Here is a 25,369-nt window from a genome sequence, read left to right on the forward strand (position 1 = left end):
AAATTGTTGTTTTTAAATGTCCTTATTTCTTGTCGTGAACAAAGTATAAAAGGACTTGTTTTAAATAACTCGATTTTTGTCTCCCTTTTTGCATAGAACAATGACGAACCAATATTTCGGTTAAAAATGAGGCTAAAATGGCAAAAGCGTTATTAAAGGCGATTTCAACGATGATGTAACATGAGAAATATCTTAAACAATGTTCCTTTGTGCACAAAGCAATAAATGTTGCATCAAATTAATGGCCGAGCTTGCAGATCCACGTGTAGACATAGCTTATTCTTGCCACGTCCACCAAAAACGTAAACAATGCTGACATTCATGAAATGTCAAGCGGAAAAAACAAAACTTTTCCTATTCTTGTTGTACGGATCTGCTGCGTTTTGGGTGGTGCGTTTTATCGAAATTCTACATCACTTTAATTCAACATGGAAACACCGGAAGTTCATATCGATGTGAGCGGTGATATGGAGACACCAAAACAGGAAGCCAAGTCTGGATTCAATTTGGCCTCGTAAGTAAATCTTGGCTGTTTCCCATGAATACGTATGACGCATCGACAATAATAACATTTCCTTGTTCCTCTGTTCAAGGTTTTCCAATTTCTCCACCCGTATTCCGAGCCCGTGGGAGCTGCTGCGGCTAAGCCGGCAAAACATTCGTCCCTGGTCGGAATTCTTACAAACATCTAACTTTAAAACGGTGGCAAACGTATCCCGGTTGACGAACCGTATTATTCGCAATTTGGCCTACTTCCAAAGCAACTATCTGTTTGTGTTTCTTGGGTTGATCGTTTACTGTTTGTAAGTGCTACCTTTGCAATGTCTTTCCAATCTGAATCCATTCTATTAGCAATATATGTGTAATTGTGTTTTGCAGGTTGACCTCTCCGCTCATCCTGATAGTGCTGGGTGCTGTATTTTATGCTTGCTACAAAATCAAGCAGAACAGCACACCTGTAGCCTTCTTCAGCAAGCAGTTGAACACGAACCAGCAGTGCATTGCGGTCGGGGTTGCGTCCGTCCCCGTGCTCTATTTGGCCGGGGCTGGTGCCGTCATGTTCTGGGTGCTGGGTGCTTCATTCTTTGTGATATCACTTCACGCGGCCTTCTATAATATCGACGCAATAGTTACTGAGGACATGGAAACATTCCTGACCGAAACGGTGTAATGGGCATACATGGCCGAGATTTTCAAAATTGACTGTGAGTTCTTGCGCTCTTGGCTAATGTCGTAACAAATTGTACAGAACGATTAGATTTGAAAAATCAATCCCCTTTCCATAGCGATGCTTATGGTAAACGAAATCAAAGAACCTACCTACATCAATTAAAAACGAACCTAATATTGGAATATTTACTATACCTTTTCTATGAAACGCTATTGCAGTTAACGAAAATTGCAATTTGTCAGGTGGTAAAAAATTACTAAAAAGAACTCGTACACCAAAACTATAAGATCATTTTTTAGAATGAAGCTCTAGGTTAGCATGGCGGATTCGCTTAGATTAAATTACATCACCGAAACAGATCCTTTACAATAAGCTTTCTTTGGTTTTGTTACGAATCTTCTTTGCTTTTTGATTAATGGACTGGAATAATGCTACACCCCCGGGTCGGCCCCTTAATTTATTTTCTCAACGAGCTAGCTTTGACGATGCTAAAATGTTAGAGATTAAAAACAACATTTATTTCAACAATTTCTCACATAGTTTACAATAAAATGAAGTTTTTTCTGTTTCGAATGAACGAACTGCATCTGAAATTAGTAACTGTAAAAAAACACCGTCTTTGGATATTATAAGCGACAAAAAAAAACTCAATTGAAAACCAAATCGTTGTAATTGCTCAACACATGGTACGCCGACACACGACAGCTGGTGGTGGTGCGAACCACGGTCGTCCGGTCAGCACGTTCAAAGTTGGCTTTCACCGTTTCGTAGTAGCGCCCATCACTGTGAAAACAGAATGGAAATCACATTACTTCTAAGCCCCAACGGAACGTGCGGGACAGTGTCGATACTAACCTCAGCACAAGACAGCGGAGCTTCAAACACTTTACACGCAGTAAATCGATCGCTTTCTGACTCTTGTCCGAGAATCGTAGATTTTCCGGATCCCAACGAAGCTCCAAACGTTCCAGTTTGGTACAGTGCGAACCAATCGTATCCATCAGCTGGTCCACGTGTATGTTACCACCAAGCCGCTCCGTTGTACCCATCACGATGATACGAATGTTGGTCAAAATTGGCATGATGGTCATCCACAGCTGATCCGTGATGTGCGTCATGCCAGAAAGCACGCATGCCTGCAGCTGCGCACCGTAACGCGTGATGAACCGGGCCAGAGCTTCGTCTGACACATTGTCGGAAGAGTCCAGATCTAGCGCGATCAGGCTTTTCGGATTGCCACTTTCCATCCATGCCTTCAGCACGGAGTCGTTAAAGCCATTAATCTGACCAGCGCTCAAAAAGCGCAGCGTAGGGATTCTCGTCAAGACATCGATAAGACACTCGGTCGACAGATCGGTGCCCGAGATGTCCAACTCTTGCACCGAACATTTGTCCCACTCTGCTTGCATCACGTACTCCGACTTCAGGTTTGTACCGTTCATCAGTAAGCATTTCAGCTGCTTCGATCTCGCCAGCAGCGCCTTCAAGGTCGATCCAACGACCTTGTTGCAGTAGTTAACAGCGAGACACTCGAGCTGGATACAGTTGGAGCTGAATGCATCGATGTGCGAATCATCGATGAAATTGATGCCGTATAAATTGATCACGCGCAAGTTCGGTGTGGCAGATTTGAGCTTATGGACGTTGATGACCTCATAGATTTCCTCCTCTTCCTCCTCACCTTTCTCGTACGTGCCGATCAGATGCAGTACCTCGAGCCCGTTGATAAAGTTGTAAATTTTGCGCATGAAACCCTCCATGAAGATGACCTCCGACAGGCAGATGCACATGTAACGAAGCTTAGCCGGGAACGCTTGCATTTCGCTGAAGTCATGCAGCTGCATGGCTGAAAGTATTTTATCGCGATATTATTTTACGTGACATTTCAGGATATATTTCAATCGTGGCTTACTTACCCGTAGAGAAATCCAAAAGCATGTGCGTCAGATTCGGACATTTCGAGGACAGCTCATGCAGCACGGTGTGCGTGATAAGCTCTATTGGCAGCTCGATGTAACGCAACGATGATCCGAATCGCACCGAGATGAGCTGCAGCAATGACTCCAGCGAACCGACGTGCAGCCCCGAAACTTCCGGCCGCAGCGACACATTTTTCCAGAGCTGCGTGTTGTACGCTATCGTGCGCCAACGGCGGCATACCGTTGCCATGCGACATATCTCCAAGTGGCTCAGATAGGAAAAGATATGCAGGATGACCTTATCCGGAAGCTTCTCAATGGACTATGATGGCGGAAGAAAGAGAAATCAGCAGTTAGATGATTGACCAGTACAAAGTGATGCTGTGTACGAGCACGTCAATAGTAGTGGCATGCAGCAAATGTAACATATAAATGGGAAGGAAGATTTTTTTTTTAGCAAACCGTATTCGCGAACGGGCTTTTGCCATCTTCGGTAAAGTAGAGCTGCGATGCTTCCAGTGCCACTTGGTTCCACACGTCACTCGAAAGATCCATCCTAAATCACTTGCTGCAAAGTTTTAGCACTCAAAGGTCAAATTTAGGAGAAGAATCAGCTAATGCAGGGGATAGCAGCACAACGCACGTCCAGATTTTCCGAAAGAGAGTGAAAATTTTGACATTCGTAACGATGAAAGTGTGCGATCTTGCTGTTTTCTCGTGTGTGCGTTCGATCAGCATTGGGAAGCAATGTGGAGGCCTTGCCAAGCTCAGGTCGTTGTTGTCGGATACAGTAGAATATTTGAGAGATTCTGTGTGTTTTTAATAAGCATATTTGAAACCTTCAACGCTCTCCCACAAAACCCGAGAGCAACGGTATGTGTGTGTATGTATGGTATGGTATATGCTAAATTTAAACAATGCGGTGCTTACAGGAAAATCCTTCGTTTTGGTAGAATATTGCCCATGCGCAGTTCGGCTACAGGTTGTTACGATCCGGATCAGTCAGAAACTAGTTCAGAGAGTGTTAGTAAGGAACATGCGGTCCAGTTACCAGTTTACCGGTGGTAGGAAATTTACAAACAGTTATTGCATGGTTGTCATGGATACGGTTAGTAACAAATCTTCCCTAGCGCATACTAACCGTTCCGTCTGAAGCGCCAAAAAATAGCTAGAAAGGATAAAAGAAAGCTCTAAAGCATTACAGCGAAGCCAATATTTTACACGCATAAGCCTTAGTTTGTAACTCGGCTGTTAAATTAATCCCGAAACATTGGTTTTTGCTCGTGTGTATTAAACCGACCACTTACCATGCGGCTCTGACGAATACTTCCGCTAGAAAAACTATCACTATGAACCAGTGATGAAGAGAAATCGATCGCATTCCATGCTAGCATTCTTTTGGCTTTATAAAATAAATCGAAACTACGCTAGATTTAAATGATTTATTCCTACACAATCTACGGCACTACAACACTTGCACAAAAACTGTGAATTTTTCTATTATTTATTTATTCAGCTTAAAAATATGCACAGTATAACTCAGCGTTAAGTATTAGAGGCCAAGTACACTTTTGTATGTTCTGAATTATTGCACAAACAATTAGCATTCGTTAACAGTGTATATTTTTCTCTTCTCTTTCACATAAAACTGCAATTATGAAATTTCTCCACCTCATGAAGCACTACTGCAGAAGCACTTTATGTGCGAAAAGATTTATGAATGATACATCGCCGGTGCGGCATTTACGAGACCGAAATGATTTACGATCTGCCACATTGTACCATGTCAGCTAACGCTATCAGAACGTGACGTGTGATCACTAATAACCTGATCATAAAATACGAACAATTCACCAAACTCACCAGCAAACACTAAGTTATCGCGACGCGTACTTTACGCACAAGCTTGATGCCACTGTCTAATGTGATCGTGAGTTCCGACCCAACGCCAAACCGATGTCAGGAGGGAGTTCCGCACAAGAAATTATAATTAAAAGTGATACTTCCTTCGATGTATCGGCTCATCTTCTGCGCCTCTCTTGGGGAAACAGAGACAACAATGAAAGTGCTTTTTTGCTCTTCTGCTGCGATGTTATCTTTCTTACAAGCCATCCGTAACTTTTGATGGCAGAGTAATTTTCTACTTAAAAATATTGATTATTATGCCAAAAATATTCGTTTTCTTGCAAAGCAAACAAAAATAGTTATAAATCATTAAGGGTTTTACACCCCCAATGTTTAAGACCTTAATTTATGTTTGAATTGCGAAAATCAATTTCCTCAACCAAATTTTCCATACAGCCCAACACTTGCGATTTCGTAAGAAAATCTACGATTAAAAAGAAGCACATGTAATGTTCACAAAACATGTTTATTTATCATGCACATTTTTTCGCTCAACAGCTAAATCTTCTCGCATTTTATCAATTTTTCTTTGCGCGCTGTTTCATTGAAAACAAAAAGAAAACTCTCCCCCTTTGTGTGCGCATCACCATCATCGCAGAATTGTAAGTGTATACCTTACGATCATCGAAAAGACAAGATGTCGTCACGTCTGGTAGTAGTGCCAATTGATGTTTTCCTTTTTTTTTGTTTCTGCTCTTGGATTCAACACGTTGGACTTTCGTCAACAATTTTAATGGCGAGAGAGGAGAAAATCGGGATTCCCGCTGGCATTGAAACACAGTGCACGCTGTGAGCTCGCGGCTTTGCACGGCTACGAGTGGAGTATAATTTACCATATTCTTCTTTACTCGATCATATTGCCAAAAGGTATGTCAATCACCGGCATCGCGGTTCAAATTACGCCTAAAAATAGAACTCGCTTATTCGCCATCAAATGACAACACTTTTTTCATTCCTCCGTTTAATTGCTGGGGTATTTTGACGACATTAGCAGACTACCTTACGAACGTACCTGGGACGGGCGCTTTCGGAATGTAACCGGAAAAAGTAAATCCATTGAGAAGTATAGGAACGGAAGCACAGGATCACAGCTATTGGAACGTTCCGCACTCACTGATCGTATTAGTGTAAATTGATCTGTCACTCAAATGAAGAGCACAGCCGCTCTTCGGTGATCGGTTCGTTGATCGGTTTGGCATCCGATCGGTTCATCGCAAGCACACGGGATCGGATTACGAAAGACTAGATGTTTTGTTCGGTGACGATCGTGGCACGATAAAAATGCTGTTACTGGTTTGACGAATGGCTGCAGTAATGGAGATGCCTGGTGATTTGTACAGATTAGTACACCTTGGAACGTTATTTACTACTTCACTGCATGCACAAGTATTATTGTACAATTATTTTGGAAAAAAACGTATGTGGAAAGATCAGTATATTAAAACTCCAAACTCCAAACTTTGCATAGCACTTCAGTTTATAAGTAAACCAGCTTGAAACTATTCTATAGTCGAGAATATTCCTAGATAATTAGATTTCATCTGGTATGATCACAAACGTCACTGTTTTAAACAGAACCAAAAAACACAATCACTCTTTAATTAAACTAACTTGATTACTGGTGCATATATAAACACTTTGCGCTGCTGCTGATGACAAAGATGATCTGTTATCCATGAAACGGTCGCGGCTGCCGTGTGCAATCTAACAACCGAACACCGTGGGCTGTGAGCGAACAATGATATTTCTCACCACACTACTTACACAGTTCGATATGAAAATTGCTTTCCGGGCGTCTTCGTCATCGTTCATGTTTGTCCCCAACAACAAATTAGCAATGCTTTGTCGCTGTTTAAACGCACTCATTTTCTTCAGAAACTGTTTGGTGTCGTAACTGTAAGTTCACCAAGTCAGCAGCAGTCGGCAGGATCGGTTGACAGTGTTTCGCGTCCAACTTTACTTGAATCCGAAGCAATACTACTGTGAACCAAATTCATGCACCGTTGAAGATGGCCATACCCGATCGACGGGGATCTTTGCCACGTTTTGTAGAGAACGACACCCCGAACAGAATGCATTACAAATCCAACCCCAATCGCCATTTCCATCGATCGTGGTACGATGGTGTGAGGGCATAGGCGATCCTTTTGTACGATCGAAGAGGTGGTGAATAAGTATCATCGGCATTAGATATATATGTATTTATAATTATTAAACTCATCGCTATTTTTCCTTCACACCAACGGCTCGCTTGCTGTTCTACGGCCCTGTGCCGTTGGCAAAGTGTTTCACTGCCAAGGTGGCTTGTTTTCCATTATGGCATGGCATTTACCAGCTGCAGTATTGATCAGCGACACGTTGAAGGCTTTGACATGCTAAATTAATTGCCAACCTGGCATGTATCATGATCGTCGGTGAAAGGGTAGCTCTATGACCGTTGGATGACTCGTAATCTGAACGAAAATATGTACACCTCACATTTGTTAGGTAGCGTAATGACCTATCCTGTCATGCCTGCTTTGGAATCACATAACTATAGGGGATATTATTACTGTGTAGCCATCAGGATAAGCTGATCCGTATCAATCTATCAATATCAGTTATTTAATAAGGGATTTATTTAAAATAGTAACTTTTTAAAAATGTGTTTTGTAATTTTTTTGTGTTACAGCTAGTAATTTTCATCTTGTGTTTGATAAATTCAATAACTTTTGTGTTTCTTTGGGACTAAAACCACGAGAGGTGTTGTTCTATTATTTTCGGCTTCCTTGACCTAATATTACCCATAGCTGGATAGCTGGTCACAGTTCTGCGTATCGCGAGAGACGACCGTGGTGGATTAAGAATTTCGGTCCTGCCGTGTGAAGATCGGTGCCTCTAACACATGCACCATTGAACACCGATCCTACAATATTTTATTTCAGATGAATCCGACCACATCAGTCCTTCACTAGCGTGATGTAGCTAGAAAAGTACTTTATATCTGTATTCCAATTTGTTGCAGACCGCGTGCTTTGTAAAATCCTTTGAAACCTTCCGATAGCATTGATGGTCCAGTCAAAGACCATTTTTGATAACGGGTTAACTGAAATATACAGCTAAACAATAAAAAATTGTTTAAATGTGCAGATTTTTATGTATTATTAATTAAAAATTCACAAGTTATGTATTATTATTTTATTATTATTTATAAACTAATAGCAATGCGGCCAGACCGTCCTTCATGAATAAAAATAAATCAAACTAGTAAGATTGTTGCTATTTTTCTATAACATGTTCACTTTCTCATAACACAATTTTCATTCAGGAAAATTTGCATGCATTTACCCACACTGTGTGTGCTTTTTTTTCTACGGTATTGGTCACAACATACATAACGAGAGAAAAATGTGAGCTATAGAGTGAAGAGCGAACAGAGCGGAAATGAGAGAAACGCCGCACTATGGGTAACGGACAGGACATACCCGTACACGTCGAATTCTTGGTGTGAATATAATGATTAATTGTGGGTTATGATAGTTTGACTGTAAATTAATCATTTAACAGACAGAAAGTAAAAATATGTATTAACAACCATGACATAGTGTAACATGCAATCAAAACACATTATCGTCTAACATTATAATCGTCTATGTTAAAGTTTGGCTTCTTATAACTTGTAGTTAAAAAAACACCGTAGCAAATATTTTTAATAATAATTTTCTCAAAAATAAATTATTTGTTAAATATATTCGCCTTTGTTGCTTCTCCCAATAAACAGAGCATTGCCTCAGCAAGCGCACTTGGTTTCCCCCTTTGCGTGAGTTTAATGTTGTGATCACAAACGGTTCGGTTTGCTCGTGAGCGCAGTTGTTGCGCGTGGCGCGCGTTGTAACGGTCGTTTTTATCTGTCTCGCGCGTATATTGTTGTGAGGTGGTCGCTTTTTTTGATTTCTGTTTTGTGTGTCGTGGCGGTTCCGTTGATTAAAAGGGCGCAATAGTAAGGGTGCGTAAAGAGCTATAAAAATACGGTTGCTCTACATTTTACTTTTGACTTTTAACTAGACGTACTTCATGTTTTTGGGAGCTTATTACAGTGGTTGTTTTATAATGTGTAACTTTAAAATGCGGAAGAATACTCGTCTTTCTTTGCAAAGTGTATTAACATTACAGGACATCTGCCTACTCGCTTTCTTGGTGCATCTTTGTTGAAATAAACATGCAAAATAAACAGATTCATGCAGGTGCGTGTGTTAGGCAAACAGCAAACAGTGTTAATCTGGGTGTCGTTTTATTACTGCCGGTCGGAAGATGCAGTCGGGATGTTATGGATTTATTTGTGGAGGGAACGGTATACCAAACGAATGTGAATGTCTTCATACCAATGTAACTATTTGCCTTAAGCTGTTAAAATGGCAAGCTCGCACTGAACGCCTCTTGCATTTTCGAGGGGATCGTTTTGTAGAGGAACATCGGCTTTGTAAACAGCAATAAAAGATCACTGTGCGCAAGATAGTAACTAAAGAACAAGAAGAATAATGTGATCATCTAGGAAAATTCTTTCAACTTACGTTGTTGAGTAAATGGAGCCATATTTTGTGTCCCTCACGAAACTACTAATTGTATTCTTCTATTATAATCCAAAAAAACAGCTATTATCATAAAATTAATGTCCGTCTGTTTAGTAAAAGCTTAAAATGTTATAGCTTCCGCTAGTCATCTCCCCTACGATCGTATACCCGTACCCGAGGTATAAAGGCCCGCGGTTAACCGGTGTTGGAGTGGTTTCCTTCATTATGATATTGCCAAAAATGAGCCGAATTCAGCGAAACCGGTTTTTCTGAAATCCAAGCCAAGTTATGTGCGCTTGCCGGTTTCTTGTTGAAATCTTCGTTCTACCCTCCCCCCATTGACAGGCAACATTTTCGTAATGCCTTTTAAGCATATTTTGGTTTTTACATACATCCACACTTACACTCCAGCGCTAGCTGCCGCTGGTACGGTTTGTAGCGATCGGCAAAGCGGTTTTGAAGCAACTGGATGGATTGGATGAATTGAATAATTGCTAGCAAACTATCAGACCAAAGCGATTAATCAATTTATGAATCAGCAAAATGATCTGTTACTGCTGCTCGGAGAAGCCGGTGTTGAACTCGCGGAAGGTGTTAAAATAACCGTTTAATGAATGGTAACACGTCCAAAACAACCTCGTTTAGCTATGGGCACGTAGCACGGCGGAGCATTTTCAAGAGATATTAATATGGAAAATTTGCTTTATAGAACTATTTATTGCTCTGTTTGGTCTCTTATGTTCCGTAATACAGGATCTTTCACAAAACCTGTTTTATTAAACGCTCATTAAGTACAACAACGGGATAATTATCATCTTTGCTGTACTCATGTACACATGAGAGGTAACATTACACCGGAGAGGTGAATATTACATCCTTGATTATGTATGGAAATTATAAACAGGGAAAAAGTAGGTTACCAACCATAGTACATAACATTATACAGTGTCTGGTTGATAGTCTTGTTTTGCAGAATAGTGGTAGAGTCTGCGGGTCAAAATATTGCTGGTTCCATAACGCAAGCTAGCAAGATGATAGTATTTACCTCATGTTACAAAAAATGGCAAATTTTTTATACCAAAATTTGTATTCGTTGTCTTTAACCATTAACTGTCGTTAATAATAAAACAGCAGTTGTTTGGAAACCTTTGTGATTTTCTATTTATTAATCACAACACAGCCCATCTCAGGTTCCGTCTGTATGGACATTCATCAATCGTTCAGTTCCTTTTAATTTTCCTATTGCACATAATTATTACCAACCATTCAGCAATCCAGTTTATGGCGGCATCTGTCTTATTTTCCTACGTAATTTGTATTGACTCTTCCCAGTTTTTTTTGCTCGTCGGGGTTGTCTTTTTCCTCCAGTAACAGTATATGATGCTTGCTATTCAGATTCAGGGACAGGTGGAAAATAGAGCAGTCAATCATGTTGGAAATGGGTGAGCAAAAAAGAGGTAAGAAGAAATTGAAAAAAACACGAAAGAAGCAGTACGCGCAATAGAGGTTACGTGCTTAGGTGTTGTTTCAATTACTGGATCGCATCATCTGGCTAGAGGACGGCGTCGGGGTGGGGATGGGACCCGATTTAATGATGCTAGAATATAGATTGGCATAGCCGTAGAATTAATTATGCGCCAGCACAGATTATAGACCTGTTTGTTCTATTTCATTTCCTCCTGATTGAGCAAGCGAACCGCGGAGGATGGCTGCAAGTCGCAGCATATTACTGGCCCGAGACAGCGCGCGCGCGCACGCTGTGTTTAGGTGGCCGGATTTTTCACGTTCCGCTCATATGCATGCTGGTCGTCGCTAAAGGAACAATTTTCCTACGCTGCTGACCGATCAGGTGCAAAGACCCCGTGTGGAACGAGAAGCTTTCCGGTTTCCGGTCAAACTCGCCCATGGTTTAACCGATGTCCGCTGGACAGTTTGCTCGCTGTACATGGGGTTGGGTATGTGTTTTTCCCTGTCTTTAGTTTACTGTTCTTTCGCGATGATGCGATGTTCCCACTATGGTCGGTCAGCTTAATTGTGCTGGCTATCTTCTATCTGGTACAAGGGGTTGGGCACAGTCTTTTGCCGACATTTTTTTGTTGCACCCAGACGTGAGGGAAAATACATTCTACAATCCATAGCATGGAGTGAGATGATGCACTCTTTAACTATTAATAAAATAGAAAAAAACGTTTTTTCTATAAAAACGGTATATAACAAAATTGACGGAAAATTGAGCAAATGAGTAATGAGTAAAGACCCAAAAGTGATGAACACCATTCCATACCGGCATAACGATTTACTAAGTATTTATCTCAAGCATCTCGGCTACTCTTGCAGCGTCCTCCGTAATCATTCACATTTCAGCATGGAACAATAATTGTCACTCAATCGCTTCCGGCATTACATCTGAACTGGGGTAACAGTGACTTCTGATTTCATAACTTTTTCCCAGCCAACATTTGATTTGGAACAGCTCCACCGTGAAGTTCTCGGTAGTGGAAGAGTTGGAGACCTCATGGTCGATGCAGATATTCGTACAGCGCCTATGGCCAACTTCGTGAAGAAAATGAAGGTAGAAATGGTTTGCTGTTTCCACCGTACACAGGCCAGCTTATCATTAGCAGAGAGAGAGGAATTGCTTTAACATTTTTTCCCATCGTTCCCAACTCTCGGATTCAATTATTGTATTTAGCGTAGTGGCCGTCGTGCTACGGTTATGCCATTCGGTACAGGTTGCAGCAACGGCAGAAGAGACACGGCCATTATCATAAATCCTTCGGCTCTTCGGACCCAGAATCGACCTGGAAAAAAACACCTGCCTTGCATCACCCACTACCGTCAGTAAGGTCAGTTGGAGATCGTGGAAAATCTGGCCTGCACTGAATGTAATGAATTGGTCCCCAACATTCCCCACCAATCGTGGCGATGCGACGGAATGTGTTTCTATTTCGTTGAGAAACAAATACAAAAAACACTCTTCCAAAACACAGACATTTGTAAGTATTAGAAGCGGGCTCGTTTGGAAAAATATTAGTTGGATGAGTTTTGAGCTGGTGAGTTCAGGTTCATCAAGGGATTGCGCAAGGTGTGAAGATGATTTGACCGACGGAAGATGTGTACGCAATGGTGACCTTTTTCTCGGCCGCCGTCGGTAAGGCCACCATTTTTATGGCATACGTATTTTAATGAGCTGTGGGTAATAATGGGCCTGATGGTTGAGCGTTTCAAATTTGGATGACTTTATTCTGTGAACCTGCAGAAGTGTAACGGTAGTGGATTCAATTCAAGCCTACTGGATAATTTGATTCGAAACGGGAGTCGGTGCTATCACTAATGAATGACATATTTTTAAAACTATTCGGTACGGATGTCGGTCGCCTTGCCTAACGGTGGTGGGGTTTTAAATTTGAATCCGTAGAGTGGATTAGAAAAAAAACCTCTTCAATCGGAGAGCGCTACCAAATTGTGTAATTTTGCATCTTTAAGAAGTGAAGGTGTGCTGTTCAGAGGTAACAGTAAAATAGATATTTTTTTTTGTTAATTTAGCTTACAAAATTCACTCAAGCAACGTTGCTAGAAGACAATTTTCAACTGGTCCCTTTTTTTCTAAAATATAGGTTAGTTATGCAACCTCTCACGACGACTAAATCAAAGAACTTTCGCATCAGATGAGGTTGCTTCACCTTCATCAAAAAAGTAAACGCCGGATAGGAATGTTGTAACGCACTAACCATAAAACAAAACCCCAAAACTCCGACTCACTCGGTTCGAAAATATTCGGAACGAACTGTGTAAACAAACGAACTCAACATCAACCGGTGCAGGCCGGTGCAGTTTGTTGGGAGATGCACCGCTAGTGGTGGTGGTTCCGTGCTATGTGTTCCGAAATGTTTCGTTTACTTTCCGGTTGCCTTCCTTGTTTTTGAGCGCACAAAATTTGATTGAGTTACTGGACAGTGGTACAGTTCATTGGCCAGTAGGATGTTGAATGGTGGAAGAAGAATGGTGTTTAAAGGCTTTCCCCCCTTCATTATTAGCTTTCGGGTATGGTTATGGCCCATGAGGTTGCTTTGTAACCGGTATTGAAGCCATTCATCTGCAACTGACGGAAGCGGGCACCGTTGTGCTCCAAACGGTGTCACCAAACTCACCAAACATTACACTGCAATTATGGTTCAAGGGTTTCGACTGTTCGAGGTAAAACGAAAATGGATATTGTGCGTAATTGAACTGCACCTTGAGGCTTTCCAATGTTTGAAGATTTATAAAATAAATCGATTTTTTGCGGTTCATATTCTATTGGAAATATATTTGGGGCGATACGGTGGCTGAGGCGACAACGGCGCCGATCTTCATACGGCAGGACCGGGGCTCAAATCCCATCCAGACCGCCTCCCCGTACGCAGGGCTGACTACTTTGCTATGGGTGAAAACCAAGTCACAGAAAGCCAGAAATGGCAGGCCGAGACCTCTCGAAGTTGTAGTGCCAAGAAAGAAAAGATTCTATTGAAAATCTACTTCATAATTCATCAGGCTTTAAAGATTATTTAACAGAAAAAAATATTGCAAATTACTTTTGGTATCTCGTTTTACCAAATACGAAACAAACTATACCTCAAAGGGTTAATGTACGTTTTTCTTCCCCATTTCTACGGGGTAGATAATGAAGGTGATGATGATGGATGCACGCAAAGACCTTTCAATCGGTATAAAATGATACCAACACGAGATGCGAGATGCGAAAACACCTTACTCAGCACGATTGAGTTGCACTGTTACTTTGCTTGTCGTACGAATGCATCTTTCGTCCCGATCTTTTTCCACTTGCAGGAAAAAAAACACCGAAGGTGGCGAAGAAACTGCAGGTTACAGGTAGCTGCAGCAGGTGAAAAAGAATCGTGCCGAAGGATCTCCCGGTCAACCGTTATCGGACGAACATGATGATCAAGGGATGACCTTTTACTCACACACCAACGTATGGGTTTGGGATTGTGTGTGTGTATGAGTATGGTAGCACCTCGAAGAACATCGTTCAGCCGTGTTCCTGCGCAAAGCAACGGAAAAGTGAGATAGAAAGCAAAGCGCGCGAAAAATGTCTTGTGGAATGCGGAGAAAGAGATCAACATGTGCCCAGTTCCAGTGTGCCTTTTTGCACAGCCACTTTAAAGTGTCTGTTCCGATTCGTTAGAAGGTTTACTTGCGACCACTAATACCGATCTTCTCATAAGCGTTGAAAAGCGTAATAAGTCGTAACGGAGCTGGTTAAACAATTTCGCTTTTTTTCTGGTTACTGTACTGCCCTCGATCGTCATCTTGTTCCCGCTCGGAAATCGTAAATGTTTATGATCTTTGCAATAACAGAAAAAAAGCAATTCGGAACAGGAAAACTGTGTGGCATGTTTGACACATATTACCGGTTCGGGTGCGGGCTGCTGTGTCTTGATGTTGGTAACTTAAATCTACGGCAAAGAACCACAAGCAGGAATGGCAATTTGAGAGAAAGAGCCTACTCTGCGGAAGAGCTTTCAGAGGCCTTTCGTCGAGACGATACATCGCCGCAACTCACCTCGACAAATACATGATCTTTTCTCTCTCTCTCTCGCAAGACGGATTGGGCATAAGACGGAAGGTAAAATACCTTCTTTTCCCATTCTGGCTCGAGCCCAGACTCAACATCTTAAACGCTCTCTTCTCGTGGCCACCCGAAAGGGAAGACAGAACGGACGGCTTCTACCTGTGCGCGCCCTACGCGGTCACACGCATACACAAACATACCACCTTCAATGCAAGGAAGTGGATGCCCGTGGGAAAGGCGGCCAAAAGACGTGGCTGGTTCATGAGTTTCTTCTACGTAGTAACCACGGCCAACCAACCACTCGATCGGTCATTCTTTCCACTCCAATGTTGTGGACGCTTCTGAATGGAAAGGCAGCGGTCTCGTTCGCTCATGGTGCGATTCCAGTTTTCCATCGAGCCTGTCGTTGTTGTTGTTATTCTTTAGCTCATTCTTCTTCCCTGCAACCGCATTCTTTCCACAGATACGACACCCTTCTGCTGTCCTACCATTTGTGCAGGGTGCGCCAAGAATCGGGAGCTCCATCGTTGAGTCGTTGGGCGGCATGATCGTCAGCATCATCCTGGCATCTTTCCGGACATCGATCGCAGCAAAATAGACAGCTCCGAGGAAGCCGTGTTGTTAGGGCGTGCAAAAACGCTCACCACCAAAACCCGAACGGTTGCAGCATTCGAGACGTCGAGGATCGCGCCGAGGGTGGAAACCCGCGATCCCAATTCCATTCGACTGCTAAGACCGCGCGCGCGATCCACGCTCAACCCAGCCCGGCGGGAGAAACGCGTGACTCTCGCGAGAGACAGAACCAGTTCGTCTCGGTGTGTCGTAGTGGTCGTCGCAACGGTTCAGACTCCCTTCGAACGTGGTAGCTTCTTGTTGCGGCTCGAACGCGGTTGCTCCGGCAACGCTTCTGTGACGTGGTACATTTACCAGTGCTCGATCGGAACGGAATCTAGCGCGGCGTGAACGGCGAAAGAAGCGAAACCATCTCGGCCAAAGAAAAGTTCACAGTTGGTAGTAATATTAACACACCGATTAAGATGAGCGATAGGCCGTACGATTCGTACTAATTTGTGTTCGATAGTGCTGTGCTTCCGTGAGACGATCGATCGTGTGGTGAAATGAAGTGCTTCTCAGACGAGTTTGTGTGAGTGTACAGTGCCGATAAAATAGTTGATTTTATGCCTTTGGGGATGCTGAATTGATAGTGTCACTTTGAGTGCAAAGTGCTATTGGATGGTCTTTTCGACTCGTGAAAAGCCCCTGCCAGTTTCGATAGTGACAGTGGCGTATTGCAATTCAGAATCGTGAAAGTTCCGTTACAATCTGCCTACCAGTTCGCTTGGGAAGTTAAGGTGTTCTCGGGCCGTGTAATTCCACTGCGTTAATTCCATCTCACACACATTCGTTCGCTCGTTGGATGCTGCTCGAAGAAGCAAACAAGTCTCGTTCTCTCCGCTGAGATGCTACGTGTTTATCGCGTGCTGCTTCATTGGTGATTTTAAGTTATTTTGTGTGAGTGTTTTTTTGCTGTCTTGTTGCGAGTGAAATTGATCTGGGCAAAGGGAAGCAATTTGAGAAACCTACGCAACATAGCCAAGTTAACCGAGCAGAAGAGTGGTGTCCAGGATAAAACGATTCGTCAGTATATGACGATGTTGGTGTTGTTTATGCCCGCATAATATAAGCTAGAAATGTCAAGCGTTTATTGCGATCAAGGCCACCTGTGCATTTGTTGATCGAGCTATCACCCTGGAGAAAAAACAAAAATCACGGGCGATCGGTGGAGTGAAACAGTGTGCTAGTTTAGGTTTGGTTCCAGGTTCCGATTAGTTACGATCGGTATGTAGTGCCGGCCTTTGATGCGTGCGTACGTGACATCGCAAAAGTGAACATGAGCTTGCGATAGAAAAGCCGTCCAACACGAGCGAAACCCGGGGAGGCTACATTTTCGAGCGCCCGGACGGACCGATCCATTACATGTTCAATGCTAAAACACATACATACCGGGCCCGTAACGACGGGCCAAAACCGTTCGATGCGCGGTACGGCCGGCGGTGGTGGTGGTGGTGGAGGAGGTCTCGGTCGACCCATACCACCCCTGAACGTGTCCACCGTGTCGGCCAGCTCGGCCGCTACGGTCAACTCGACCAACACCGGGCCATCCGGTGCAGTCGGAACGAAACACATGAACGGCGGACCACCGGGACGGACACTGCTCTCATCCTCCTTCATCACACCGTCCACCGGCAATGGGACCGGCAACAACAACAACAACAACACCAACAACCTCCTACACAACGCGTCCGCCCTCAGCGGTTTGTCGGTTGCGTTGGGCAACGGTGCGATCGGTGGAGTTGGCGGCGGCGGCGGCGGCGGCGGAGGAGGAGGGGGTGGCGGTGGAGCGATGGGTCTGGCCGGATTCAATCACAACAACTCGACGACGAATAACAACATCCTCAGCAGCACGATCAACATGAACAAGGACCGGTTAGGAGCACGGGAAGCATTGACCAGTCTCGGGTTGCTGTGTTTGGGTATGTGTTATCGTACGCTGGGTGTAACTGTGTGATGATGCTCATGATGATGATGATGACGTCATTCTTTTCTGGAGAGGAATCCATTTGTTGGAAGCAACATGTTTCTCATGATGCTCCAGATGGTCACAGGAATAAGCTGACTCATAGTGCTTGTCGGCTAAAGTGTTCCCGCAAGCGCCACCAAAATGATTTCCCAGGCCTTAAGCTAAAGGGTTTTTTTCTTGTTGCTATTTTGCTTTGGTGAGCAGTGCTATTTTTGGGGAAACACAGTTGAAAAACGGAAAGGCAATAGGAAAGTGCAAATCAAGCGTGTCGTTGGAGATTGCAGAACAACATACACACACTTTGTTGTGTCACTGTTGGAACATGGTTCTGCCCAGTATGGAAGATGTGTTCGCTATATGCACAGCTGTTGTTTCGTTTATTACCACTCCATTCAAATGTTTGTCTAGTCATTTTTGAAAATTCTGATTGTTATGTTGGAAGTATGTGTTAGTATTATGTCTAAATTTTTGGGGCTCTTGAGCGCATATAGTGGCATCGTGCTTCGAAGTAGCATGTAGTTGTACGATATATTTAAAAAAGTATTTTTATAAGTAAGTAAGAAACGAAAAATTGTGTGGTATTACAACACTATGCAAAGAACAAAGAGTACAGGAATTAGTTTAAAACTCCCACATCGCTCCATATGATTCCTCCATTCGGCGAACAAGTATGTGGAATAATGAAAAAATGCAAGGACACGTCCTCTAACAGAGGCGTATTCTGGTTATATTGCACGTCAGCCACCTACGGCCATTTTTAAACTTCGCATTAGTGTGGGTAGTGAGCAGGAAGGAATCTGGTTTTTTACTTAACATCCTAGATTCAAATTAAACGGCACATGCATTGAGTTTAACTTATCAAATTGCACACAGACTCGATGGGGCATTTAGGCTACTTCGGGCATTTTAATGAAACATTTAATTAAATATTAAGGTGATTTCAAAACTGCAACGAACAAATTTGAACTAGCAAATGAGCTGTGAATGTCGGCTACGTTTTGTATATAGTTGTTCTCAACTTACAACAACTTAGCGGCTGACGTCCATAATAATGTGTTTTACCTAATTTGAAACACTCTATCCTTACTTGTGGCCTTATTATTATAACAGTTGCAGTAATGGCGAAGACTTGAAAAATTGAATCCCCAGGGCTCAAGTCAAGCAGCTACTTCCTTTCTAAGTACACTAACATCTCACGCTGTAAAGAGTTCTTGCAATTTACAATAAAGTTTAAGCGATTAGTAAGCATCAATTCTCAGTTTAATCATCGGAAACGTTACATTTATTGTATGCTCTTACTGTAGTAAAAAAGGATAGTTAAAACGATAAATGTTTACTGTATAATCCCCAAAATGATGCCATCGAAAACCTAAGATGTCATTGTACTTAAGCAAACGCTCAAGAGCCTTTCCAAACCGTCGTAAGAATTTCAAACTTTCCACTCACAGCTTTTAAATCAATTACCATCGATTATTGGATGTAGCGAGATCCTTCTCTTCGTCCGTTTGCTTTACCTTTTAGACATCTTACTGACATTAACCGTTCCCATTGCTCCTGCTAGATTCCGTTTGAGCTAATTGGTTTATGGTTCTTCCGATGGGTCAAAGATTTTATTTGTTTCGTTCGTTGTTTTTCATGCGGGATCAACAGCTTCAAGATGTAGGGTGGTGTTTTTCTTTCAAAAAAAGCATGTACACACACATTCACACACCGTTACCCACGAATAAATGGACAAACATAGACCGACGATACGACTAACGAAACTCATTCATCTTTTTCTATTTCATTTCATGTATGCTGGTTTTGTGCTACAATCGTTCCTACCAACCATCTGGACCTGGACCGGATGATTCGTACCCATACAGTGTCACTTCTGTTGGCTTTGCTTTCGTTGATATTTCTGCTGAAAATATCACCCGGTGGCCGTGATCCACCGCCACCGACAATCGGTCCCGCCGTCCTGGAGGATTACGCCATCGTGTACGACGTGACGTTGGCCCTGTGCGCGCTGTCGCTGTCGCTGAACCTGTGTTGCCTGCTGGTGTGTGCCATTCAGTTCCTGTTCGCTGTCAAGCTGGTCCGCGCACCTGCCACGACCGGAAGGTAAGTTGTGTTTGTTACAAACGCATCCCGAGGGGTGCATATTTGCTGTTGTTGAAGAATACAATCGTTAGCAATACGGCCAGGCCGTTCTATATGAATAAAAAAAAAAAAAGAATACAATCGTTCGAACATTCTTTTTCTGCGTCCTGTTCATTAGGTGTGTGTGCGTCCATGGCAGGAGGGCAAATATGTGTAGGGGGTTCTTAAGTTAGACCAGCTCGGAGAGGGTAAAGGATCGGTTTTATTTGGTTCCCCTTTTTATTGAGCACACCAGTCATCATGGTCCCCGGCTCGGTCAACAGGACATCGATAAGAAACTCTTTCTAGCAGTAATAACAATAACGATTCAAACACGTGCTGCATTTTCATCTTTTTTGAGTATTCCTTACAGAACATAGCTGCTCATCTGAGAGAAGATTGAGCTTCCATTGTTCCTCTCACTCGAAAAATACCCTTTTTGCTGTCCTTTTAATTTAGAAGTTTTTCGTTGGTTTCCATTAAGCGTGGAAAGGTGATACGACAAATACTTTTGCTGGCGCACGTGGTAGCTTTTTTACCATTTAACGGAAAATGTCCACCGAACCGTGAAAACTAAAGCTAAAGAACGAGTACAGAATGAAGGGAAATAAATTAGGCCCTTACGTCCTGGTGACGGTTAATGCACCTTGCACCACAAAAAAGAAACAAGAGGGTTGCGTAGATTGGAAGTTTGAGACAGTTTTGCCATTATTTTTTTTTGTGTTTAAAAGAACTTTTTTCGGATAGCGTGTGGCCGCCAAAAAAAAAAAAAAAAAAACGGAAGCACCACACTAGGCAAGGTTAATATTTCTGATGAATTTTACTTTACTGACGGCTGGGTCTGTTAGTCTGCAGCGCTAGTTACAGCGTTAAGCATGCTCATTTTCCCAGCGTATGGTGTGTTGATGCGTTGCGGGGTTTTATTTTCGCCTTCGCCATAGACTCCACATCCAATTGCAACTAACAAGCAGCAATCGAACAATTTTGTCTGCTTACCACCACCCTCGCGGCACCCTGTCTCCTGCCATGTTCTCGCCGAACCGAACCGCACTGAGGATTGAGGAACGAAATTTTTAATTTATTACCAGCAGTAAGCGCGCGTAACACCGACCGGCAAAAGTACCGTTTTGGTCGGCGTTTGTTTGGTTCGCGATTGTAATCTTTAATGAGACGGCACTGAGGGTGGCTGAGGAACGGAACCTTTAAGCTCGCTCGGTTTGGAGAGTTTGAACGAGAAAAAAGGCCAACGAAAGGGTTACATTCCTTGCGTTTTGGGTTGCTTTTTGGGAGGTTCTTTTAGTGGGGTTTTTTTTTTCTCCATTCTGTTTCGGCAACTAAATTTATCCCATGCGCCAGCATGCAGCACCTGCTGTACCTGAGATGATGCGAGATATTGAGTTGTTTGTGGTCGATCTAGGTACACACCGCGATAGGTATATAGCGATCGGGATATCGGGAAGAAGATGTTATGCCCGATTTGCTGGTGTATTTCTTATGGTTCGATTCCTGGTATGACACAAAACTATCTACAAAGTTGATTGAGTTTTCAGTTTGCTGAGCTAGATAGTCTACCAATTTGGTATGGAAATTGGTTTCAAAAGTGTTGGCACCCATGTTGGAAAATCGGGTCCACAATAAATCAAACCTGGGATTAACCTGTCGACCTACATCAACACCACACTCCTAGCATTTCACTAACAAATCTCACAACTCGAAAGCAATTTTATCAAGCTTACATAACTGACCTCGGATGTTGGCATGTTCGATTCCTTGAACACGGCATTACCTCTCCCGGTACACACATTAATTCGATTACCATACGTGAAAGGATTACGTTCCGCTGGTGTGATTGCGTAGTGCGCTCCTTTAGTAGAATGTGTTGCATTGTTGCATTACCCTTGATGTGATACGGTCGACCGGTGCAAGACTAATCCGGATACCAGCAGGTCCACCAGGGCCGGTTTTAGCCGCCCGAAGTTTTGATCCATGTTTATGTGGCTCCCTTTGCCCCGTTCACCCCCTATCGCATGCTCCCTCTGTATATGGGGTTAGTGTTTTCTTTGAAACTTGCTGTAGCTAGTAGGGCTTCGCCCGTTTCGTGTATTATTAGCACATTCCGAGTACGAGTACGAGCGCCCGTTTTGTTCGTTGTTGAACGTGTGGTTTTATTGATTCATTAGCTAAACGGTTCGGAACGGAATGAGATCGATTAAGACGGATCGGCAGCGAGCAGATGGCAGAGCGCCTTTGGGATTTAAGATTTAATTATAGATAAATTAGTGCGTTGCATCCATCCGTGAACGGATTGGTGTTGTTGAGGAATGTGCAACATAGGGTAATCTTTGTAAATGGGAGAAAGTTTGCATCAGTGTAGTGTATTTGTTGCATTTAGTTTTAGCAAGGTATGCACTGAAAAAAAGAAATCAAATAGTAGAGCGTCGTAGATAACATTTTTGATCGATTCTAAAAAATCAAATGGTAGCTGCTGAGGTGTGTTCTAAGATCTCTTCTATGAACGACACGCTCATTGTCAAAAAATATGTTCGAGCACCATTATCAGCTACTTTGGTAGGTCCGATGGCCGAGATGATAGTGGCCAAGATTATCACACGACAGAACCGGGAATCAAATTAATCAATCTTTCCGTAAAACTAAGTCAAAGCAAGCTACAAATGGCGGACCGAGGCCTCTTGAGGTATTCATTATGATCACTTAACACATGGGAAGCGAGTATTCTATAACAATGTCTGACTCCTCCAGGGTAGTCTGCATCGTTTAACTGGATGCTCTAACTATATGATCGGGGTAGCCTGGTAGTAAATGCGGCTTCGGTGCCGGTCTTTACACGGCAGGTCTGGGGTTCGAATATTTTGAACATAACCGCTCCAAATCTACTTATAAGGCTGTAATATTTTGTCTGTATTCGTTAGAAGGAAATTTGTTATTAAAAGTAAAAAGAGTTACTAGTTCTCGTTATTGTTTTCCATTTTTACTAATTTCAGTTTCTTTCTAATTTTCCAGGGGGAACAAGTACTTACAGAAGTCCAGCGTTAGTCGCGTGTGTGCCGTTGGTGGATTTTTTATTTCGATACCAATATTTTTGACCGGTAAGTAATGTTGCGTAAAATTGAAATCGCTAGCAGTCTATTGGTTTTTCTGATAATTGGTTTTCCCCTTCCTCTCCATTATAGGTATCATCCTGTACACATTCACCCAGTTCCACTCGACGCCGGCCATCGTGACCAGCATACTAATCGGCGTTGGGATCGTGTTTTGCGGTGGTGCTATGGTGCACAACGTGTTCGTCTGGCAGCGGGAAAAGACGATCAGTGTCCGGCAGACGCCGCTCAACCTAAATCTAACCCTTTCGCCACAGATAAGCACGATATCGGCAACAGCTGCCGCGGCCCACCAGTACCAGAACGGCCATGCACCGGGCGCGCATCACCACATCAGTCTGAACCACGTGTACAGCAACCACAACCACACGCCGCTCACTCACAACTCACAGACGAGCCACACGACACCGATCACACAGCTAACTCCGGTGACGCCCCTGTCCGGGAACCATTCGCACATCAGCTTCAACCATTCCTACGTTCCGCCACCGTATGCGGGAGTACGGGCAGCCACGGCTACACCACCGACGCCGAAGGTCATCGGTTCGTTGCTAAACCGGGATGCGTCTGGGTCGGTCAGTCCCGGCATGCCTGGCAGCGGCGCTAACAATAACAATAACCTAGACATGAGCAATGTTACAACTGCCAACTCGCCTCACGAACTGTCGACATTGGTTTGACCGTTGTGACCCACCGCAATAAAACCGTTAATAAACTGTTGGTCGATGTATGGAGATAACCACATAGAACACTTGGCGTATCGGCGGTTTTTGCGATACGTTTAGTCCGTTGTTTATGTACCATGTAAAGCGCAATAAGGACGATTCGAAGTTGGATATTTTTTTCAAAGAAATATTCTTGCTATCGAAAAGACTGCGAATCCTACAGAAAAGCTATGCGAATTCAAAGGAGCGAAAGATTCTGATTCGTTCGAAGACTGGGTTATTCCCTCAGTTACGTTGGGGAATTAAAAGAAGAGACAAGTTTTACACGAAACCTCCGAATTTCGTTAAGATTATTTTAAAGAACGCGTTGCAGCTCGTCTTGTAATGTGCTAGACACGTTGCACAGAAATTTGTACAAATTATGTTCGCCTCAAATTTGCCTTTTTATTTAGTAGGAAACCATGAAGCATGTAGGGCAGATACTGCTAGATATTTCGGGGACAGAAAATGCGCTCAAACGCCCCTTACCGGACCGGCGAGTGGTAAATGTTTAAGAAGAGTATTTATTGTAGCTGTGCTTAGTTAGTTGAAGAGGGAACAGAGTCGATGATACTGTTGGCACTGCGCGGTGCGTATTTGTGTACCTTAAACTCATGAAAATGTGTAATCAGCTTCGTATCAAACGGCAAAAAAACAATTCGACCGTTTTTAATACATTAATCGACTTCCGAAAGATGCGATTAATGTATAGAGTTATTGTAAGTTTTACTCAGTGCAGCTGCACAGGCTGGATATTAATGTTGTTTCGGCTGTTGTGGCAAAGAAGGGCTAGATTATATTATTTTTTATCATATAGAAATACAAACCTGTCGTCAATCACAAATGTCCATAAGTTGTTGTGTTTTCTGTTGTACATGATTGAGTAAATAATGATTTAATATGAAGTTGTTACTGGATTCTCTCGTAATATTGAACAGAAAAGCGCCATCTAGAGTTATTAACAGAAACTATTTGGCCGAGTGAAACATTTCACGTGAACCGAACCTGAAATATTTCACTAGCATATTTGTTTAAATGGCAGGGATTTGCAATGTTTATGCTCCTTGTATGTAGAAATATCGAAATACACCTTTGTATTCAATGTTTATTATGTTGTGAATATTAGTAAACATTAAAAAATTAAATCTGGCGGTCTGGTGGCCGAGGCAACAGCGGCGCCGGTCTTCACACGGCAGGGCCGGGGTTCAAATCCCATCCAGATCGCCTCCCCGTACTTAAGGCTGACTACTTTTCTACGGGTAAAATTAAGTAACAGAAAGCCAGAAATGGCAGGCCGAGATCTCTCGAGGTTGTAGTGCCAAAGAAGAAGAAGAAGAAAAAAATAAATCACAATCAAACATAATTAAAAGAATAGTTTTTAATGATTCACGGGAGGAGAGCTAGTTTAATTAGTACATGCTGAACACATCTGTATAATTTTTACTTTACTACGTATGCAGTTTCCAGAATGTAAATTTTGTTGTGTAAATTATGCATTGAATGAATGTTCGAATACTGCTTGACAATTCTTTCATATTTTAATCATACCTTAATCAAAAAGGCCATGATTTTTTTTTATTCATTTAGGACGGGCTGGCCGTGTAGTCAAGATTTTTTTTCAGTAAAAAATTGTTTCCAAAAACTAAGTACATTAAAGATAGCGCAAGAGAAAAACAACTTTAGAAAACCAAATTTATAACAAAATGTTTTTACGGCAAAAAATA

General features: G+C 42.7%; 4 protein-coding genes across 11 annotated transcripts in view; 2 read left to right on the forward strand and 2 right to left on the reverse strand.

Moving 5' to 3' along the window:
• The first annotated feature begins 313 nt into the window (after positions 1-313).
• LOC118507557 (prenylated Rab acceptor protein 1) lies at positions 314-1,764 on the forward strand. Its single transcript, XM_036046146.1, has 3 exons — positions 314-514; positions 594-803; positions 880-1,764. The coding sequence occupies exons 1-3, from the start codon at positions 429-431 to the stop codon at positions 1,169-1,171; spliced, it is 588 nt and encodes a 195-aa protein (XP_035902039.1). The 5' UTR covers positions 314-428; the 3' UTR covers positions 1,172-1,764.
• LOC118507554 (F-box/LRR-repeat protein 7) lies at positions 1,668-7,110 on the reverse strand. 6 transcript variants are annotated; one of them, XM_036046141.1, is made up of 5 exons: positions 6,008-6,703; positions 4,232-4,258; positions 3,088-3,412; positions 2,027-3,017; positions 1,668-1,954 (listed from the first exon to the last, which is right to left on the reverse strand). In XM_036046141.1, exons 1-5 carry the CDS (start codon positions 6,050-6,052, stop codon positions 1,819-1,821), a joined length of 1,524 nt encoding a protein of 507 aa, XP_035902034.1. In that variant the 5' UTR covers positions 6,053-6,703; the 3' UTR covers positions 1,668-1,818. The 6 variants fall into 6 exon arrangements, with proteins under 6 accessions (XP_035902034.1, XP_035902033.1, XP_035902032.1 ...); XM_036046140.1 differs by lacking the exons at positions 4,232-4,258; positions 6,008-6,703 and adding exons at positions 4,398-4,492; positions 4,954-5,233; XM_036046139.1 differs by lacking the exons at positions 4,232-4,258; positions 6,008-6,703 and adding exons at positions 4,398-4,512; positions 4,954-5,233.
• A 1,726-nt stretch (positions 7,111-8,836) lies between these two features.
• Positions 8,837-24,489, forward strand: LOC118507558. Of its 3 annotated transcripts, none has more exons than XM_036046147.1 (5): positions 8,837-8,980; positions 15,584-17,654; positions 19,567-19,804; positions 22,844-22,929; positions 23,014-24,489. In XM_036046147.1, the coding sequence occupies exons 2-5, from the start codon at positions 17,105-17,107 to the stop codon at positions 23,619-23,621; spliced, it is 1,482 nt and encodes a 493-aa protein (XP_035902040.1). In that variant the 5' UTR covers positions 8,837-8,980; positions 15,584-17,104; the 3' UTR covers positions 23,622-24,489. The 3 variants fall into 3 exon arrangements, with proteins under 3 accessions (XP_035902040.1, XP_035902042.1, XP_035902041.1); XM_036046149.1 differs by having other exon boundaries at positions 8,839-9,218; XM_036046148.1 differs by lacking the exon at positions 8,837-8,980 and adding an exon at positions 15,279-15,495.
• LOC118507559 (allatostatin-A receptor) overlaps positions 19,771-25,369 on the reverse strand; it is a 45,301-nt gene continuing 39,702 nt past the window's right edge. Inside the window, exon 9 of the transcript XR_004905666.1 lies at positions 19,771-19,893. The gene's annotated coding sequence lies outside the window, so the exon portion shown is untranslated. The remainder of the gene's footprint in view (positions 19,894-25,369) is intronic.

The sequence above is a fragment of the Anopheles stephensi genome, chromosome 2 (assembly GCF_013141755.1).
Source record: "Anopheles stephensi strain Indian chromosome 2, UCI_ANSTEP_V1.0, whole genome shotgun sequence".
In the NCBI taxonomy this organism is placed as follows: Eukaryota; Metazoa; Arthropoda; class Insecta; order Diptera; family Culicidae; genus Anopheles; species Anopheles stephensi.

What these genes read in the sequence shown, in the direction of transcription:
- LOC118507557 (XM_036046146.1), top strand. Translation starts at nt 429, where the DNA reads ATGGAAACACCGGAAGTTCATATCGATGTGAGCGGTGATATGGAGACA. An exon ending in TCTGGATTCAATTTGGCCTC is followed by an intron (nt 515 to 593) that starts GTAAGTAAATCT and finishes CCTCTGTTCAAG; the next exon opens with GTTTTCCAATTTCTCCACCC. An exon ending in GGGTTGATCGTTTACTGTTT is followed by an intron (nt 804 to 879) that starts GTAAGTGCTACC and finishes TGTGTTTTGCAG; the next exon opens with GTTGACCTCTCCGCTCATCC.
- LOC118507558 (XM_036046147.1), top strand. Translation starts at nt 17,105, where the DNA reads ATGCTAAAACACATACATACCGGGCCCGTAACGACGGGCCAAAACCGT. An exon ending in TCTCGGGTTGCTGTGTTTGG is followed by an intron (nt 17,655 to 19,566) that starts GTATGTGTTATC and finishes GTACCCATACAG; the next exon opens with TGTCACTTCTGTTGGCTTTG. An exon ending in GCACCTGCCACGACCGGAAG is followed by an intron (nt 19,805 to 22,843) that starts GTAAGTTGTGTT and finishes CTAATTTTCCAG; the next exon opens with GGGGAACAAGTACTTACAGA.
- LOC118507554 (XM_036046142.1), bottom strand. Translation starts at nt 6,861, where the DNA reads ATGAGTGCGTTTAAACAGCGACAAAGCATTGCTAATTTGTTGTTGGGG. An exon ending in CAATTTTCATATCGAACTGT is followed by an intron (nt 3,413 to 6,759) that starts GTAAGTAGTGTG and finishes CCGCCATCATAG; the next exon opens with TCCATTGAGAAGCTTCCGGA. An exon ending in GCTTTTGGATTTCTCTACGG is followed by an intron (nt 3,018 to 3,087) that starts GTAAGTAAGCCA and finishes AAATACTTTCAG; the next exon opens with CCATGCAGCTGCATGACTTC.